The 19,912-nt window shown below is 44.7% G+C and overlaps 1 protein-coding gene across 5 annotated transcripts in view; it reads right to left on the minus strand.

The window, feature by feature from the left end:
• Positions 1–19,912, minus strand: part of LOC147685087 (uncharacterized) — a 201,009-nt gene that overhangs the window by 79,780 nt on the left and 101,317 nt on the right. For 3 of the 5 annotated variants that reach the window (XR_015300675.1, XM_086940961.1, XM_086940960.1), the window contains exon 4: positions 12,252–12,371. Coding sequence is in view for 4 of the 5 variants with exons in the window: in XM_086940961.1 (XP_086797087.1) it covers positions 12,288–12,371 (84 nt within the window). In the remaining variant the exon portion in view is untranslated. Of the gene's footprint in view, positions 1–4,609; positions 5,338–12,140; positions 12,372–19,912 lie in introns of those variants that run through there. The other 2 variants (XM_086940962.1, XM_086940959.1) reach the window with 2 other exon arrangements.

Here is a 19,912-nt window from a genome sequence, read left to right on the forward strand (position 1 = left end):
CATGAATTACAAAATGACCCAGATGCAACCATGAACAGTAGAGACACTTTATTGATCCTTGATGAACTAGAAATTAGGCATGATAAGGCAGCATGTAGCAATTTTAAACCTCCATCTACCTTTGTCCCCAAAATGCCCCATGACAATATAGACAATTTCCAAAATCTAGTGAGTAATGATTTGTTAACATTTAGACAAAATAATTGGCCAATGAAAATGAAAGATTTCAAACATAATTTGACTAACACATAGAAAAAAGCCATGGAAGATCTAGCTAAAGATGAGAATATAATAGTCAGACCAGCAGACAAAGGGGGCAACATTGTCATACTACCCAAGGACATGTACATCAAGGAAGTCCTTAGGCAATTACATGATGACAATACCTACAATACATCCAGTAGAAGTGAGTACAATAACAGTATCATAGAGATTTGGGGGAAGCTACAAGAATGGAATGATAAGGGACTCCTCGAATAGGAGGAATTTAGCTTTCTCAAAAAAGACCATCCCGTACTGCCCGTCATGTACCTACTGCCAAAGATCCACAAAGACAGGAACAATCCACCGGGTAGACCCATCATATCATCCCGGGGATGTGTTTTAGAAAAAGTATCAAGATACGTGGATCGTTTTCTTAGAGAGTTTGTTTTCACCTTACCCCCTTACGTCCGTGACACAAAGGACTTTCTGGGCAAAATAGCTGATCTCAAATGGGAGAGTGACTATATTCTTATCACGTTAGACGTGAATTCACTCTATACAGTCATAGACCACATGCAGGGAGTTGAAGCATGCACTAGATTTCTCAAACGAAGGGACATTGGGTATCTAGATCACACAAACATGATCTTAGAGATGATCAAACACTGCCTAGAGAATAACTTTTTCTTATTCAATGAGGGAATGTATAAACAAAAGCTCGGAACCACATTGGGTAATTCCTTTGCACCGAATTTTGCAAATCTGTTTATGGGGGCATGGGAAGGAGACATCCGCACCAATGCACACTATCAGACTGCCCTTACCAAGGTACAGACTTGGCTAAGATATATAGACAATATCTTTATGATTTGGCAGGGAGGGAAAAGTGAGTCTTTACTTTATATTGAAGCCCTTAATCATAACAATAGAAATCTGACACTGACTAGCACCATAGGAACAGAAGAGGTTGTGTATTTGGACACCAGGGTCATAATCAAGAACAATACAATTGAGACGGTTTTATACTGCAAAAGCACAGAGGGAAATTAGACTACTCCATGCTCTGAGCAGCCACCCGGATAATCTCAAATGGAGCATACCATACGGGGACCTGCTCAGGGCCAAGAGAAACTGCAGCACAATATCTGATTATCACAAGGAGGAATGCATCATGATTGAACGTTTCCAAGATAGGGGCTATCCCAACTGGGTCCTCAAAAAAGCAGTAGAAAGGATAACAGAGATGGAAAGAACAAATATTCTGAGGATACCAGAACAAGAGGTTACTACCAAGGAAGAAAACACTTCACACATGATCATGACATTTAATGGGAACTCCAAATAGATTCAAAAAGTCATCAACCGACATTGGGGAATCCTTAAGAACGACCCCATAATCGGTGAAAACTTACCTGACAAAGCAAGCATTACCTACAAGAGAGGTAGAAATCTACAAGACTTGCTGGTGCATAGAGATCTGTCAAACATTGCAGAAATGAAAGGTATTGATCTACAATGGTTCTTCCCGTGCGGCCATTGCAAGGCCTGCGGGAACAGCAAAATGGTGAAAGAATATTGGTACACCAGCACCAATAAGAAGATGCCTATCATACAGTTTTTAACATGTACCAGAAACTTTGTCATCTAGGTACTTGAGTGTCCATGTAAACTCAGGTATGTGGGTAGTATGACGCACATGGCTAAGAAACGCGTCCTCGAACACATGAGGGCGATCACCAACAAAGACAAGCAAACTCCTATTGCCCGTCATTTTGTCAGCCACCATTACTCAGATTGCTCTAAATTGATGTACTATGCAATAGAGCAGGTCCTGCCCAAGGCCAGAGGAGGCAATAGAGTCTTGAGGCTAAGACAGAAAGAGACGAGACATATCGTAGGGATGTGTACACACTTTCCAACAGGGCACAACCTTGATGATGAAATGGCTATACATCTACAAATGGAATAATTCTGCAATAAGCTCACACTTGATTAAATGTCCTATCCCTGATGATGATGATTTAAAAATAAAAACATTGGATGCCACTGATATTTGTTTAATCATTACTGTATTATATTTATTTTATGCATCTATGTATCTCTTTATTACAGGAGGAAAGGAAGGGGACACGTCTCTTACCTGTGGCAGCAGGAACCCTACCCTTTTCTTCAATTCATCATTCAACCATGTTCCAAGGAGCAGATAAGAACGTTAAATTGTAATTTGCACTTTTGATCGTCTTAGGAACACAGGGGACAATGCATAGGGGGCACTTAGCAGTAGATAATTACAGGCATAGATGAAAATTGAGGAAGAATGAACAGTCAAATTTATTCATGGTGGCTATGGAGCCTATCTAATATACCCACTAACCAGGGAAGAATTGAAACATCACATATGTTGTACTCAGATGCAATTTGGAGTCGTACTATTCTGCCCCGATGAGTTCGCGGTAAAATACACCCACTGGAGGTTTAAATATAAATATATGTATTGTTAAAATCGATTTGACATCAACTGGTACCCACTAGTTAGATCGACACATGAACAGAAGTAGAATGGGCACTATGCCAAAATCACCGTGCTCAAACGCACACACGCAAGTGGGGAATCACTGTATCCAAAATGCACAGCGTCCAGAAGATAACACATGAGAACTATATCGCGGAGGGTAGGATACAGAGTTAGATATAATGTTTGATAGATGCAATACACTTAAAGCACTAAGCATCTAACAGTCTTCAAATGAGCGACATTCACATGACAATGGTTACATTAGCATATAATTAAGGACACTTATCAGACACGAATGCGGCAAAAAATTGCAAATAAGTACATATGGTCCAGATAAAACGGAGGTCCTGGTAGTTTCAACTGCCACCTCACCTTGGAATGATTTGTTCTGGCCCCAAGAGCTTGGACCGACCCCAAAGCCATGCCTCAGCGTAAAGAGCCTTGGTATTAAGATCGACCAGGAGCTCTCAATGACCAGCCAAGTATCCTCCGTCGTTGGAACTTGCACTAACTTGATTAGGCAGTTGCGAAGGTTAGTCCCCTTACTTTCCATAAACATGCTCAGAACCATCGTCTCGGCAACAATAGTCTCCAGGATCGACTATGGGAATGCATTATATCTAGGTCTGCCAAAAAATCTGATTAACCGCCTGCAGGTCACCTTGAATGATGCAGCACGGTTAATTTTCAGACTACCCAGACAGACCCATGCTTCCCCATTATTGCACAGGCTACACTGGCTCCCCATAAAGCAAAGGGTGGAATTTAACCCTTTCGATGCTGATGACGAGCTCAGCTCGTCATCACCCATGGGTGTTGTGTGCTGATGACGAGCTGAGCTCGTCATGGTGCCACTAAAATGGCATTTTCCAGCACAGGGGGGGAAAACGCCCAGCAGCCATGTGGTTAAAAGCCTGTGCATTGCCCATAAGGCAATTTATGGGCAGGCACCTGCCTATATAAAAGAAAGGCTTGAAGTCTACAATCCCAAGCGAGCTTTAAGATCTTCCAACTCCCAATTGCTGTCATGTCCGCGCTTTAAAATGGCAACCAAAGGCGGGAGATCCTTTTCAATCCAAGCCCCACAAATGTGGAACAAGCTACCTGAGGCCCTTCGTAAAGAAACTAACCTCCTCCTTTTTAGGAAATCTTTGAAGACACTTTTATTCAGAGATGCCTTTGGATCTCTGTGAGCTAGGCCGATAATCCGAATCCCTGCTTATTTATCCTCTCTTGTTGCTGTATCTGTCAGAAGCGCCTAGAGACCTGACGGTGATTTGGCGCTATACAAAATCCAGATAACAATAACAATAACAATAACTGAGATACACGACATGAAAGGTTGAAAGTTGACAGCCTCCAGGACATTAAATATGTTTACAGCAGTCCAAAACACAATTTATGGAGGGCAAATTCCACGTAGAATGTGCATGCCAAAATGGCGCTTATGAAAACGAACATTACACTCGAGTTGGTAGTCCTTCTATTATGTTTACATTCCCATGTATGTAATGGCTACTGTTAGGGTGAAACCCTGTGTGAACAAGCCACTACGGTGGCAAAACGCGTCACGGCGGGTTTACGAACTATATTAAACCCCCACTTTAATTACACCCAGCTTGTGTGGATTGCGTCAGACATTTCTGAGAGAGCGAGAGGAACGCCGTTTTTTATAGATATTGTTTACCGGTTTCTCCACCGGACTCGCGCCACCCCGAAGATTGGGAGCACTCTTACGGAGTATCTCACATTGAATTAATATATATATATATATATATATATATATATATATATATATATATATATATATATATATATATATATATATATATATATCTCCACGGATTCCTTTCGATTCAGAAAAAGGATGACGAGCCACACCACCAGGTACCGGAAAAGTTGTTTATTTCAGGGCATAAACAAGACGCGTTTCGAGCTCACGGGCTCTTGGTCACATGACCACCATTTTTTTTCCCTTGTTTAAATAGTGAAAAAATAATAGAAAGGGAAGAAAGTTTTCCGTGTTTACAAACATCACACGGAAACTTTACTTAAAAGTGCAATTTCAAAAGCAATAATAACTGTTATAGGGTTACAAATAATGCACATTTCCCAAATGTTTGGTTTTGAATCATTGTCAATGATAAGTCAATTTTTAAATCAGAAAAAATAGCGCACAAAGCGCATCGAGGTATAGTACCCATTTGATTCCGATGAGGAGACAGGTTTGGAGAAAGGGAGGAAACGAGAGGAGTGTAAACGTGATATATAGGAGTTGAGAATGAGTGGCGGATTATACATCAAATTGATCAGAGATAAGTCAAGGGAGGATCTAAAGCATTGATTGAAAAATTAAGTCACTTGGGTCTAGTGCCCATTGCATCATGCCCCCATATAAAACATTATCAATCTCATGGGTCTATATCAGACAGTGGGTAGCTATAGTCTCTATCTGGTCTAAAAAAGGTGAATTAAACTATTCATGATTTTAATAATTTCCCAAAATATTCTATCCCGTGCTCATAGTCGTACTTAGTAATTTCTTGTGTAGCAGTGGTGCTCATAACAGTATTCACTATTAGTGGTTTGTTGCTTCTTTATCAAGACGAGGTCTAGCACTATAGGGAAAGTAAGAAAAAATGGAAAGAAAATACATTAGTTCAATTGCAAATATAATACATGTAGACTGTTAAGACATAATAGCATTTTTCAACATTGTTCTCCTCTCTCAACATTTCAACCTGTCTTATTTGCATAATTGATTTAATTAAATGTGAGACATTATCAACCAAACATTAATAGAATCTAAATCATATTGATTAAAAGACATATTGGAGGTATATGTCATGGAATCGGAGTATCAATGAAGGGGGTTAGGGAAGCTCACAGTCTATCAGTTTACAGATGTACATACATCTCCTCATCAATGTTCATCCCAAAAGGAACGATACACCCTGCTTGTAGTATGAATTTGGACTCTGCTCTGCGCAACGCTGTCAGGCGATCCCCTCCTCTGATATGTTTAGGGATTGAGTCCAGCGCGAAAGATTTCGCTTTGGTCCAATCTCCATCATGATATTGGTGGAAGTGTTTGGCCGTGCTGTATGCGAAATGTTTGTTCGTGATAGCACGCCAATGCTCCAAGATTCGCTTTTTCACTGGGAAGGTGGTTGAACCGATGTACCATTTGCCACAGGGGCAGGTTACTACGTAGATGACATGATCAGTGGTACATTGGATGTTTTTAGTGATTCTCCATTTTTTCTTTACTCTTTTTAGTTCAACCTCCCTTACATTAGTGCTGTGGCTACAGGCCTTACATTTTCCACATTTGAAAAATCCACCTTTAGCTGCCAGACATATTTTTTTCTTGTCTAAGTGACTCTGCACTATAAGGTCTTTGATGGATCTACCTTTTCTGTATGTGATGGAGGGGTGTGGGTCTAATCTTTCTTTTAACACTTTGTCCTGTAAAAGGATATCCCACCTCCTTCTTATTATCTGGCTGAAAGCTGAGGATTGTGTGTTGTAGGTGGTTATCAGTCTTATAGGAGCTTTGGGACTTTGTAGACTGGCTCTAGAGTCTTTAAATAGTGCTTCCTTCCGGTCGATGAGGGCTACTCTATCCTCGCCTTTTTTCATCATGTTAGCATGGTAACCTCTCATTTTGAACCTTTCATGCATCATTTTCTTGTGTTTCATGTATGTTTCTTCAGTACTGCAATTTCTCTTGGCGCGCAAAAACTCGCCAAAAGGGATTGCCCATCTGAAGCTGGGGGGGGTGACAGCTTTTGGAGTGGAGCACAGAGTTTTCTGCTGTTGCTTTCCTAAAAATCTCTGTTTCAATCATAATATTCCTGATGATAAGTTTTATGTCAAGGAAGTCGATTGTTTGCTGGCTATGTTGCATAGTAAATCTCAAATTTAAGTTGTTCAAATTGAGTGCATCCACAAATCTAAGTAGCTCATTTTCACTCCCCTCCCACACGAAAAAGACGTCATCTATATAGCGGAGCCAGACATTCACGCATTTAGTCCAATGTTTCAGGTCATCACTCCTGAGCACCTGCTCCTCCCACCAGCCCACCAGAAGGTTGGCGTAGCTGGGGGCAAAGCAGGTGCCCATCGAAGTGCCCTGGATTTGTTTGTACAGAGACCCATTGAGCAAAAAGACATTTTCTTCGAGACACAATTCGATCATTTGAAGTAGCATTTTGGAGTGGGCTTCCAAATGTCTACTTCTGGTTTTCAAGAAATATTCGCAAGCCTTCAGGCCGTCCCTATGTCGAATGGACGTGTATAAGCTTTCTTCATCTAAACACACTAGCCAAAAATGTGACTCCCGATTGATATTTTCAACTTTTTGTAGAAAGTCTTTGGTGTCTTCTAGATGTAAAGTTAGATCTTTGACATAGTTTTTGAGAAAGTGGTCAACGTAGTGTGAGACATTTTCTAGGAGGCTATTTATGGAGGACACAATTGGCCTTCCCGGTGGTTGTGTCTGATTTTTATGCACCTTAGGTAGCAGATAAAAGGTGGGAGTAGTGGGATTCTCATTAATGAGAAATTTAGTTTCATCCCAGCTCAGTAGTTTGTTCTTCTCCCAATCACGAATGTTTTGGTGTACCCTATTCAATAGCTTACTCGAATAGGAGTGATCCACCCTAGTGTAGCATGTGGTGTCAGACAGTTGTCTCATGGCCTCTTTTATGTACATTTTCTTATCCCACAAAACTACATTTCCTCCCTTATCTGAGGGTTTGGTGACGATTGAATCGTCGTTCTTTAACTCAGTCAATGTCACCCTCATACCTGGTGTCATGTTCTGTTTGCCCAAGGGTCGGTTTAGAAGTTTCAACATGTCGTTGTTGACTAAATCATGAAATAGGTCTATGTTGTCTCTGGGTAACTGGGGTCTGTATCTAGATTTGGGTCTGAACGGCGTGGTTACAGTAGAAACATTTGATTCTATGTTAGTGGATGGTAAATCATCAAGTACAGAGACAATATCAGTGCCCTCTTGGGTGGCAGGGACCTGGGATTGCGTCAGATCTACCATACCTTCCTCATGCAGGGAAACTAAGACATTTTGCAAATCACTATTTTGGCTTACAATATCAGCAGTAATACTAGGCAATTCTGGATCACACTTCTTATGTGAGTGTATTTTATGTAATTTAAGTTTTCTCACAAACATGTACATATCAATGCGTGTCTGCGTGTAATCAAAATGGAGGTCAGGACAAAATGTTAAACCCAGCTTCAGAACTTTCTCTTCATCATCAGTTAAAAGTCTATTAGATAGGTTCATTACCGTTAATTCTGAAGTCTGTACATCCATTATTTGGCCTTCTGTGTCTGGCTTTTGCTTCCCACTCCAGTAGTTCCTGAGTTTGTTGCGTCGTTGCCGTTGTTTCTTGCTTTTACCTTGCCTCCTCGGCCTTGATATCGGGTTCTCCCCCTTATGGATTGTTCGTTGGCCTCTATCACGAGGCGCATCTCGTCGGAAAAAAACGTTACATCCAAGTTATCCTGTGTGTTTGTATCGGTTAAACTTGCTTCAGAGCTCAGGCTGGTCCCAGATTGCCACCGGTCTTTGTCCGCCATTCCAAGTGCCTTGTCTCTTAGTAGTGAAGAGCGTGCTTTGTCAAACTTTTGTCAGGATTCTTCCTAATTTATAGTCCCGCTCATCGCGTTCAAATTTGCGTTGTTTCCTTGCAATTAAATCTTTTTCAAATGTCTGTATTTTCTCATCCACAGTTTTTAGGGTTTTTGATACCTCTGTTTGATCTTTTTCAGTTGCTAGTTCATCCAGGAGCGATTGTATTTCTTTTAGCAGTTCTTCATGTTCCTCCCAAGCATTCTTAACCAGAATCTGCATCATTGTTTTTGAGCATGCGTTGGTGTTCTCTCGCCATGCCTTCAGAACTTCAGGTTTTGGTTTGTTTAAGGTTGGAACGATAAAGATGCGCAAGCCGCGAGGGACGCGATCCACCTCTATATAATTCTGAAGAGATGTCGCTTCCCACCAGCTGCTTAGTTCCTATATATATATGTGTGTGTTTACATATTTAAAACAAAGTTTATTTGCTATATTTGTAAAAATATAAATGTAATTATATATTTTTTATAAATTAAAGTTTGTATTTAATCTATGTTTATTTTTATATTTTAAATCATATATATTTTAAAATTGATATTTAATAATACTTTATTATTGTATACAGTATTTGTTTTCACTATTTTTGTACTTACCTTTTTAAGTATAGGGAGTCGATATTTTTGTATTCTATATTTTTCCTTCAATATTTTTCTCATCTATATTTTTGTGGTTGATATTCTGTCAGTGAACCTAATTAAATACGGGACAATTACTAGACAAGGGGAGATGTTAAATTGATAAATATATAAATTGATAAAACTTTGAAACTGACATTGCTTTTACAGTTATTTTCAAACAAATATTTCACCTTGTTAAGTGCAGTTTCTACATTTTATTACATTGCAATTATCCCAATAATCTGTACTGCATATGTTCATGATTTTCAAGTTACGGAAAATGAAGCTAATACATCTCTCTGGTCAGTTTTTGGTTTTTGGATTGATGTCCATGTGTGTGTAAGGGTCCATCATCATGAAGGCAACATGCACCAAATTTAAAATTACAATAAAATGATATGTATTGTTTCTTTAAATTTCTTAAACAACAACATTACACAAACATATGGATTACACATTGGTATGTTATTGCTTGTAAGAGAGATTTCAACATGCACAAGTCTTGATTACATGTATACTGACAAGTCAAAAGGTAACAAGTTATAAGAGAAACTTACCTTTGATTCCGGCAATGACAGTGTGAATTTGCTTTGTGATCAAGTAGCAGCAGCAAAGGCAGGACTTGTACAATCGGATCCATGACAGTAAAGGGAGTGTGAAATAGAAAGAAGGTAAGTTTCAGCCTTATATCTGTTCCAATCCGTCAACTCAGGTGTGGAGTGTCCCCCCCCCCCCCACAGTCGCATCGGCATGAGGGCACACTGTGACTGGCCCTGCGGGAAAACTGGCTGTACTGCCTCTGACAGCCACTTTTGCCTATGAAGCCGTTGACGCTGGTGAACATACCTGGCTGTCAGGGCCACTCCGACGGTCTTTCGTCTATGGTCGCATCAGTATCTAAATAGAGCGGTCGGATCGCTTAGTAGGCGAATGAGAAATCTGAAGGAAAAGCCACAGTGGAACCATTTCCGTCAAGATCTAAATCAGGCCCTTAATATTTTCAGAACTTTCCATGCATAAACACTTGAATATTTACGCTAATTCAAAGGAAATAGAGACAGTGTGTCATTTCCTTAGGTCCTCAATAAAGTTTGACACTGTCAGAGCCCATAGAAATAATCTGACTTGTCTAGTAAGCCCCATTGAGAAGACATGTATTGATGATTTTGAAGATAAGCGGGCTAAAATACACAATAGAACAATGAGAGGGATAGACATCATGAAGGATGCATAGAAGAGTGAGAAAGAGAAGTATAAGAAGATACAAGTTTACACTAAGTTAAACATGGACTGGCAACATCTAGGAAAATGGTGTATATAAAGAAGGGATGACAAGACTCACAACCAGTGTAAGGGGCTGAGTCAGTGTGAACACAAGTTTTAGATTCTAGATAACACAGACTAAGCGCTTGCAGGAAAGGATCCTGTTATTCTTAGAGTTTATTAAGAGTGGGAACAGCAAGCTTATTTTAAGTTGCCCGCCAATTGGGTGGAACATACTACTTAGTTTTACTTTTCTCTAAAATCTTCATGTTGATTGTTTAGATGCTCAAAGTTGTGTTTTGTACTAGGGCCAAATGATTTGACGATAAGAGAGCATCCCACACTATTGCACGTGCGGCCCCATCTTTATTACAGATAGCACTAGTGTCCATGTAATGCCAGTGATATCGAGAGGCATTCCCTCATTTGAATTGGTGGTGGCAAATGTGTAAATCACTTTTTCTCTGCGCCCATGCCGTGTTACCGACATGGGCGCAGAGGCAACATACCATCTGGAGGCACAATGAAAGCACACTAAAAAAAGATGACACGCTGCCCTCTCAAGGGATGAAAGAGGGTTCCACGGACCCCCACAGACATCCACTTGCATACAGGTGCAGTCATTCACTGTACTTGCCTGCAAAGGGACCTCTAATCCTTCTTAACTCTTTCCTTGCTGCCGTCGGCCATTGGCCGACGGCAGCACTACCTCCCCAGTGCCGCCGTCGGCCAATGGCCGATGCGGCCCCACCCGCGCACGAAAACACCCGCACCGCGGCGCAATTACCACCCCGGTTAACGGGTTAAAAGCGTTTTTTAAACCTCCACTCCGTAATTCTCTTGAATGTGCTGCCCTAGGGGCAGTGTGATTTCATTGCTGCCCTGAGAGCAGCTCATTCTTCCTAATAGGGCGCACTTTCCCTGTTTGCACCCAGCGCGCCTGCTTAAACATGGCTGCGGGTCAAACAGGTAAAGTTCATTCTATCTGTAATAGTGTGCACTTTTCATGTTTGCATCACAGCGCATGTTTAAGCAGGTGTGCCTGGTGTAAACAGGGAAAGTGCAACAAATTATGTTGAATGTGCTGCTCTCAGTTCAGTCACGAACTCACGCTGCCACAGGGCAGCGCATTCAAGAGAAATACAGAGCAGCTGTTTAAAAGCTGCTCTGTGTTTCTCTGTGCAGGCAGCAACTTGCCTGCACTTTTTTTAAGAGGGATTAAAGATTTCCGTGCCGGTGAGTTTAGTGAGTGACTCCACCGCCTGCAGGCAGGGGGCTGGAGGGCAATGGGGCCCTCTTTTATTCCTCCAGAGAGCTACTTTTAGGAGGTGCGCTGAAAGTGCGCCACCTGTTGTGGCGCACTTTCATTGCACCTCCTGAAGGGATGTTGGCTTCTGCGCCTACGGCGGTAATATGGTGCAGGTGCAGAGGCAAAGGGATTCCCTCATTTGCATGGGGACACATCCCCATGCAAATGAGGGAATGCCATCTAATGGTAGCACTGGCGCATGTGCAACAGTGCTATATGTATTACAAAAGGTAATGCACAAGCATTTGCGTCCCCTTTTGTACTACCATAGTTTCCCGGGGCATACAATGCAGGTGCACATGCTCCTTGCTCCCCTGGGGTACTTCTGTAATATGGCGCCAGGACTTTCCTGGCTGGCCAATCGAATTCAACATGCAACAGCTCCACTGCTGCATTTATTTTGACCCACTACTTTGCAATTTTATGACTCAGCAATTACTATTCATGCCTCCTCCAGAAACAGAATCCTGGAATAAGACCGTTTTTGACAAAAGGATGCATCAGAAATGCATGTTTTAAGAATAATATTTAGGCACAATTTGCAAGTTTAAATGGACTAACGCCTAATAATTAGAGTATTAGCATATTTATTGATTTAAAATTCCAACAGAAAATGTAAAAACAGCACTAGTGGAGATCTGGAACTGAGCTGGTCGGATGGATAGTCTCAGCGGTCTTCACCTTTTGTCAGATCCGGTGCCTTCAGATTTAATAGGTTCAATGACGAAAGGCCGTTCCAGCACTTGGGTATATCGGCCATTTATTGCGGTGCAGAGTCTCACATGACTGCAATGGAGAATTCTGAAGCCAAAAAGAAAGAATAATTACATTAACGACATTCTCTTGACATTAGTCAATGGAGATTAATACATCTCTATGGACAGAAACGAGATACAAACAGATCAATACCCATCTCCCACACACACTACGGGCATATTTATGACCATTTTGGCGCAGGGCAACACAGCATGTCACCTTGCTGAGCTGCCCTGCGTCACAAGGAAAGTTCAGGGATGCACCTTATTTATCCAATACGGTGCATTCCTGACCTTTCCCCTTGCACTGGCGCCATTTTGGCTGGCGGATGGAGGTATCTGCACCGATACATCTCAGCTGGTAAATACAGCTGGCTCCTCTGAAACAGGTACTGAAAAGAGAAGGTGATCCCAGCACCAAAGCAGTCTGTGTAGCATACAGTTAATCATTGGACCATAAAGTTTCAGAATAAATGTAAACATGCTTTGTGCTAAGACCCCCCAAAAAAAGGGAGATAGACAGAAATTTGGGAGAAAAAGAAAGACAAAAGGGAACCTGTAGTGAGCGCGCTTGCACGGCACGTCACGTGGCTACGTGACGTGCGTTGACGTAGAGGCGCGGCAGGCGGAGCGCGGCATTGAGAGCGCGAGCAGGCTGGGCGCAGGACATGCTTTGCGCTCCTTGTATGTATGTACTTGAATAAACAAGTTGGCACCGTCATCCGACTCCGAGAGTTATTGGGGGAAGAAAGAGTATCTTTACAGTGGCGACGAGGGTGGGATACTGACCCACGACCCCCACCACGCAGACTACGAGAAGCACGGCGGAACGGAGTGGTGGCGCAGGAGAAACGAGGAAGGCCCGAGGGTACGCACAGCGACCCCATCCTCATAGGGCACGGCAAGGAGCGCAACGCAACCATCAGCAAGGAGAACAGAGCACCGAGAGCACAAATAGCGACGGTCGAAGAACCCTGAACAACCGAGGTAGGAAGCCAGTCACGGTCACGGCCCACCGGGATACGCACTGGCTACTCCACCCGAACAGGAAAGGGCTGAAAGGAACAGCCCTCCACCCTTGCTCAAGAAGGAAGAGCGAAACGGTGCACCAGGGAGTCCGAGAAGCCTGGAAGGTACGCTACCCGCAGCCCGGGCGGAGAAGATGAATGCACAAGCGGGCTACGCGATAGCGCCAGTCCAGTTCCTTCCCCGACCAGGAGAACCGCTCATGAAATGGGAGGACTGGAAGGAATACATAGACAATTTCATAGAAGTGATGGAAGACGAGAGTGAGGAGAAGTTCAAGCCGCCGAGAAAGAAACGAATCCTGCTGCTGAATCTGGGCCCTGAAGGTCTAAGGATCTATAAAAGCTTGGTGCCGAAGAAGAGAGAGACTGAGGATGACGATGTGTATGCCCATGCGCTGGAAGACCTAGAAGAACACTTCAAACCCTCGGTGTGCGTCTCAGTAGACAGGTTTAACTTCCAGCAAAGGAAGCAACTACCCGGGGAAACGGTGGAAGAGTATGTAGCGGCGTTGAAGAAACTGGCGGTATCGTGCAAATATGCCAACTGGGAAAGTGAATTCATAAAAGACCAAGTGGTGATGCACACCACGTGCACGAGCGTGCAGGACAAGCTATGGGCCGCAGGGGACACCTCTCTCAAGGACGTGTTAGTGATAATGAAAAGGGCTGAACTGGCACGAAGATGTGCTGCGGCTACGAAGAAGGAGATCGTGCCCGGCGGGACGGTGAACAAAGTAGACGAGGAAGAACACCACAAGGATAATCAGGCACGGAAACAGCCAGAAAAGGGTCCCGACAAATGGCGGAACAGCCCAGGCAACCCTGGCAAACAGGCCGGAAATAACAAACGGCCTTGCTACAGATGCGGCAGTTGGACGCACGAGGCGCACGACCGGAAGTGCCCTGCGCTTCGCGCCAAATGCACGTTCTGCGGAATAATCGGCCATTTTGAAAAGGCAGCCAAGAACGCAGTGAAGTACGTGGCCCAAGCATCGGAGGAGCCAGAAGAAGCAGCAGAGGAAGAGGTGATCACAGTCCTCTGCATCTACGACGAAATATTAAGCATAAACGACCGAGGCCGTGGCACCGGCGGAGGAAGAACGATGAAACCCGTCATGGAAATGAAGATCGGAGGCGTCGAAGTCCAGGTGGTGGCAGACACAGGGTCGCCTTACACCATCATCCCCCGGAGCGTGTGGGAAGAGAAGTTCGCTCCGCGACTGGGCCCCGAGCTGGACAAGCTGGACATACGTCCCGTTACCTACAACGGTGATCGAATCCCCATGGCCGGGTGCAGGAGATTGAACTTCGAGTTCAGGGGCAGAGAGGCCAGGTGCAAACTATATGTCTCCGAGAAAGGTCCCTCCGTCCTAGGGTGGCTCGACCAAGGAGACCTGGGCATCAAGCTGGACCCAGGAGGCAAGGAACAGATATTATTGACGGAGCCGGAGGAAGCGCTGGACACGAATAAATGGAGGAAGAAGTTCCCAACGGTCTTCGGAGGCTCAGTGGGCAAACTCGACAGATTTGCACACAAGATCGTACTCAAAAAAGGAGCTGTACCGGTGGCACACAAGGTGAGGAACATCCCGCTAGCAGTGAGGGACGACGTGAAGGAAGAACTTCAACAGCTGGAGAAAAGAGGGATCATCGAGCCGATAGCCTGTGCTGAATGGCTATCGCCGTTGGTGGTGGTGAAGAAACCAAACGGACAGGTCCGTTTATGCGTGGACCTACGTGAATTGAACAAAAATATAGTGGTGGAGAAGTTTCCTCTTCCCCGGATAGAGGAGATGCTGGCCAGCACAAGGGGTATTCAGAGGTACTCCACCATAGACTTGACTTCAGCGTATCACCAGATAGCATTACACCCAGAGAGCCGCAGCTTAACATCCTTCATAACTCCCTTCGGATGCTTTCGATTCCGCCGCATGCCGTTCGGACTAGCCTCGGCGGCTGCGGTATTTCAAAAGCTCATGCATCAGCTGTTTCAGGACCTCAAGGGAGTGCAATACTTCCAGGATGATATATTGGTGATGGGCCAGGACAGGATGGACCACGACAGGAAGCTGGAGGCGGTGTTGGGCATCCTGGAAGGGAAGGGCCTCACAGCAGAATGGGCCAAATGCCGGATAGGGATGGAGAAGGTAACGTACTTGGGCCACGAAATCAGTACTCAAGGTGTGACTCCCAAGAGTGAAAATGTAAAGGCGATCTGCGATGCACCATCACCAGCTACCAAGGAGGAAGTCAGGTCATTCCTGGGAATGGCGGAATACTATGGGAAATTCATTGAACATTTCGCCTCGAAAACTCACCACATGAGGCTGTCAACCCGTGAGAACAGCGAGTTCTGTTGGTCAGAGGAAGCTCAACGGGAATTTGAAATGATAAAGAGAGAAGTGGCAGGGGCAATTCCACTGCAAGGGTTCGACCCCCAAGGAAGCACCATACTAACCACAGATGCTAGTGATAAAGGACTGGGGGCAGTCCTCATGCAAGACCGAGGTCAGGGGAGAGTCGAGACCATATGCTTCGCATCCCGCACCCTGAATGACACTGAAAAGAGATATAGTGTGATTGAGAAAGAAATGTTGGCGGTGGTGTGGGCCATGTCCCGGTTCCGGCAGTTCCTGTGGGGCACGAGGTTCCGGTTGAGGACTGATCACAAGCCCCTCCTCAAAGTGCTCACATCTAGTGGACATGCGGAAGCAACACCGAGGATCTCGAAAATGTCGCTCAAATTAATGGAGTTCCGCTATGATGTTGAACACATTCCAGGGAACAGGAACAAAGTGGCGGACTACCTGAGTAGGGCGGCAGCGATGGAGCCCAGCACAGAATGCCCCGAGGCGGGGGAAGAGTGGGTCGCACTCACCGAGGACCTCGAAGTATCTATCAGCAAACAGGAATGGAAAACGGCATATGACGGAGACCCGAACATGGAGCAAGTGAAGGACTACATTGTGAGAGGCTGGCCGGACAAATGCAAATTAGAGCGCGGCCTTGTTCCCTACTTCGAGGTGAGAGAGGAACTATCGATGGATGACCAAGGAACATTTATATACAGAGGGGAAAGAGTCATACCCCCGTCAACGATGATACCCAGATTGATGGACATGTTACACGAAGGCCACCTGGGAGTGGGAAAACTGAAACTAAGGGCCAAGCAGAATTATTGGTGGCCAGGAATGGACATAAGAGCGGAAAGACACGTGAGAGAGTGCCTGAGGTGCCAAGGCGCGGACAAAACGCTCAAACCATTGCGCCCTGCCCTGGGAAAGATTGATCCTCCACAAAACCCGTGGGAGGAACTGTCCATAGACATTTTGGGGCCAGTGCTGAATGCACAGGGTATACAGAAATACATTTGTGTAATGGTGGATCGTTATTCGAAATGGCCGGAAGTAAAGATCGAAGAAACAATGGACACTGAGAAAATAGTGAGCTTCATGGCAGAGACCTTCGTGAGAGAGGGCATCCCTAAGTGTGTCCTCAGTGACAATGGGCCCCAATTCCGCTCTGACAGATGGAACCAATTTATGCAAAGAAATGGAATAGCGTCTAAACACACATCCATATACCACCCGGCGGGGAATGGGTTGGTGGAGCGCTTCAATAGAGTGGTGATGGGCTCGATACAAGCGGCTATTGCAGACAACAAAGACTGGGAGGCGGAGATATGGCACATGGTGTGGGCGTATCGGATAACTCCCACGAACACTGGCTATAGCCCTTTCCAGATATTAAGGGGCCGGGAACCGTTCACCCAAGACAACAGGATATGGAAGGACAGAGTTATCAAGAGTGAGTGGTCACCGGCAGTGGTGCAAGCCAATCTGAAGAAGGCACAAGCAGTGTATACCAAACACTATGATGCGAGGAGGAATGTAAAAGACACGGCCCTCGAAAAGGGGGAATGGGTGAGAGTAAGACTGCCCACTCTACAGAGAAAAGGGGAAAGTAAGTACAGCAGGCCCCTGAGAGTTGTGGAAATCAAGGGCCAGGCGGCCTTGCTGAGCGATGGAAACGTGTGGTCGCAGGATCGCATGGCCAGGTGCAATAAAATACTCAACTGGAGAAGCAGAGACAACAGGGATGAGAGTGAGAGCAACAGTGACCATTCCAGTGACTATGGAGGTGAAGACCCGGACTTAGGAGAAGGTAGTAACGAAGATCAAGGGGCCAGTGCAGAATGTCAGCCGGAGGAAGACAGCAGTCGGAGTGTGCCTGGCGCGGCTGCGCTAGAGAGTGGACAGAGTGAAGAAGCAACGACGGCCAATTCCCCGGTAAGACTGACGAGAAGGGGCAGGGCGGTGGTCCCACCAGTGAGGTTCAGAGACTATGATATGAGTCAGGACTTGTTCACATAACTCTTTGGAAAAAAGGGAGATATGTAGTGAGCGCGCTTGCACGGCACGTCACGTGGCTACGTGACGTGCGTTGACGTAGAGGCGCGGCAGGCGGAGCGCGGCATTGAGAGCGCGAGCAGGCTGGGCGCAGGACATGCTTTGCACTCCTTGTATGTATGTACTTGAATAAACAAGTTGGCACCGTCATCCGACTCCGAGAGTTATTGGGGGAAGAAAGAGTATCTTTACAGAACCAAAGAGAGGGAAAGATGCATAAAGATAGATTAAAAAATAACATGCTCAATGTGATAGACTGGAAACATAAAGCTTAAACCAATCGTCCCATAGTTCCCAGAATGTTGTTCGCTTAACAAGTTTATTAGCCCGGTCAAAATATGAGATTTTTTTAATAGAGTGAATCCATTCAGTGTCAGTGGGGGGACAAGAGTGGATCCACTTAACACACCGTGGATATGTGTGCTGAAAGGGAGCACGAAGGGTGCCTCTGTTGTAGGCAGGATTATTTTTATGCAGGAAGGGTCACCTTCCTTCACAAAAACAATCTTCAGAGGCTTTTGCCTCTTTCTATGCGTGCTGAAGAATGCAACACACATAGAAAGAGGAAAAAACAAGGAGAAATAAACCTATTTCTCCTTCCAATGCCTCACCTGGGGAGGCGTATCTTTTTGGCACCTTCCTAGGTTTACCAGGTTTAGTAAATCTAGGAATGCATCAAAACCATAGGAGTTGCATGGGAACACCCACACACTGCCCATCGAACGCCTCCCTTGAACAGAGTGATGCAACACAGCGATTTGCACTGTATTGCATTACTCCATATTTTTTTAAGCCATTCAAAGCCATGCATGGTGGCTTTGTGTGGCTTTAAACATATGACGTGGTGTATTCTAGTTTTCTCATCACTCATTTCCCCTCAAATATCATCCACCTTTAGAGCAGGTTTTGTGTACAGCTCACAGGTTTAGAATTTTTGGGGTTGACCTGGAGTGGAAGTTGTAACAGGAATGAAGGCAACAGATGTGCTGAAGTCTGAGGTTGTATCACTGAATAAATTACGCTCATGCATACTACAACCTGAGTATCTCTGGCGGTGATACCTATGGGTTATATCAGATAATACCTATGGGTTACAGGAGGACATATCCACACAGATACCTGTGCAGGTTGTGAAAAGCCCTGGACATGTTTCTTAATTAGAATTTAGCATGAAATCATCTGTATTCATTTTTACCATGGCCTTTCTGTGTTTGTTTACTTTAATTATCAATCAATGGTCATTATGGCACCTGTCAAACACATTTTAAAGTGTTTTTCTTACATTAAGGGGCGAATTCCGATGTCCGAAATGTAACCGACTGACCTACTGTCGTCTGTTATGGACCTGCAAGTACGATGCACCCAAACCCTGTTCAGTCGCACTCGTATACTTCACAATGGGAGTATGAATTCCGAACAAAATGCATGCTCGTATTGTTAAATGCAGAGGTACAGTTCATCCCTGCACCTGATGGCAGGCCCCCCAAGGTGCCTGCCACAGGGTGCAGGGATCAACAGAGGAGCACCATAGGTGCCCCACAGGCCGCCATTTGGCAGCCTCGCACTCATTGGGGCCCTACTGGGGGCCCTCAAAGACAGTTTACGACTGCCTTTTCGTGCCAGAAAGACCGTCACGAAAAGGCAGTGGGAAACTGCCATCGTACTGCCTCGTGGGAAAGAGGCGGCCGGGTGAGTACTGAAGGGTTTCCAGATGGCAGACAGGCTCTCCGAGCCCGCCGTAAGCCATCCAGAAATCTGAGTCGAATTACTTTTTGACTGAGCCCATCAGAATTGCTTGGTTGGAAAGGAATCCAACAGTGCAAGTGATGAGAAATACCCTTAGAATGCAAGGTGTAGAAGGTGTGAGACTTGAGCCAACAAGCCTTATCAAGTTGAGATGGAGAATCTTGTTGAGACAGTATGGAAGGGAGTGATAGTGATGGCAAAACACATTTGTGGTTTGAAAATAAAGCAGTAAGGGGAGGATGGAAGTGAAGTAATAAAGGTTGTGTGTGATGGAACTGAAAGGTCATCTGAAGTCCTTATGAATGCTCTGAAAGTGGCATCTGGAGCTGAAATTGGAGCAATAGTTGTTGACAGTATCGTTTAGAGAACAACATTTGTCAAACAAACAGACAATGTGTGGTCAA

The sequence above is a fragment of the Lissotriton vulgaris genome, chromosome 10 (assembly GCF_964263255.1).
Source record: "Lissotriton vulgaris chromosome 10, aLisVul1.2, whole genome shotgun sequence".
NCBI lineage: Eukaryota > Metazoa > Chordata > Amphibia > Caudata > Salamandridae > Lissotriton > Lissotriton vulgaris.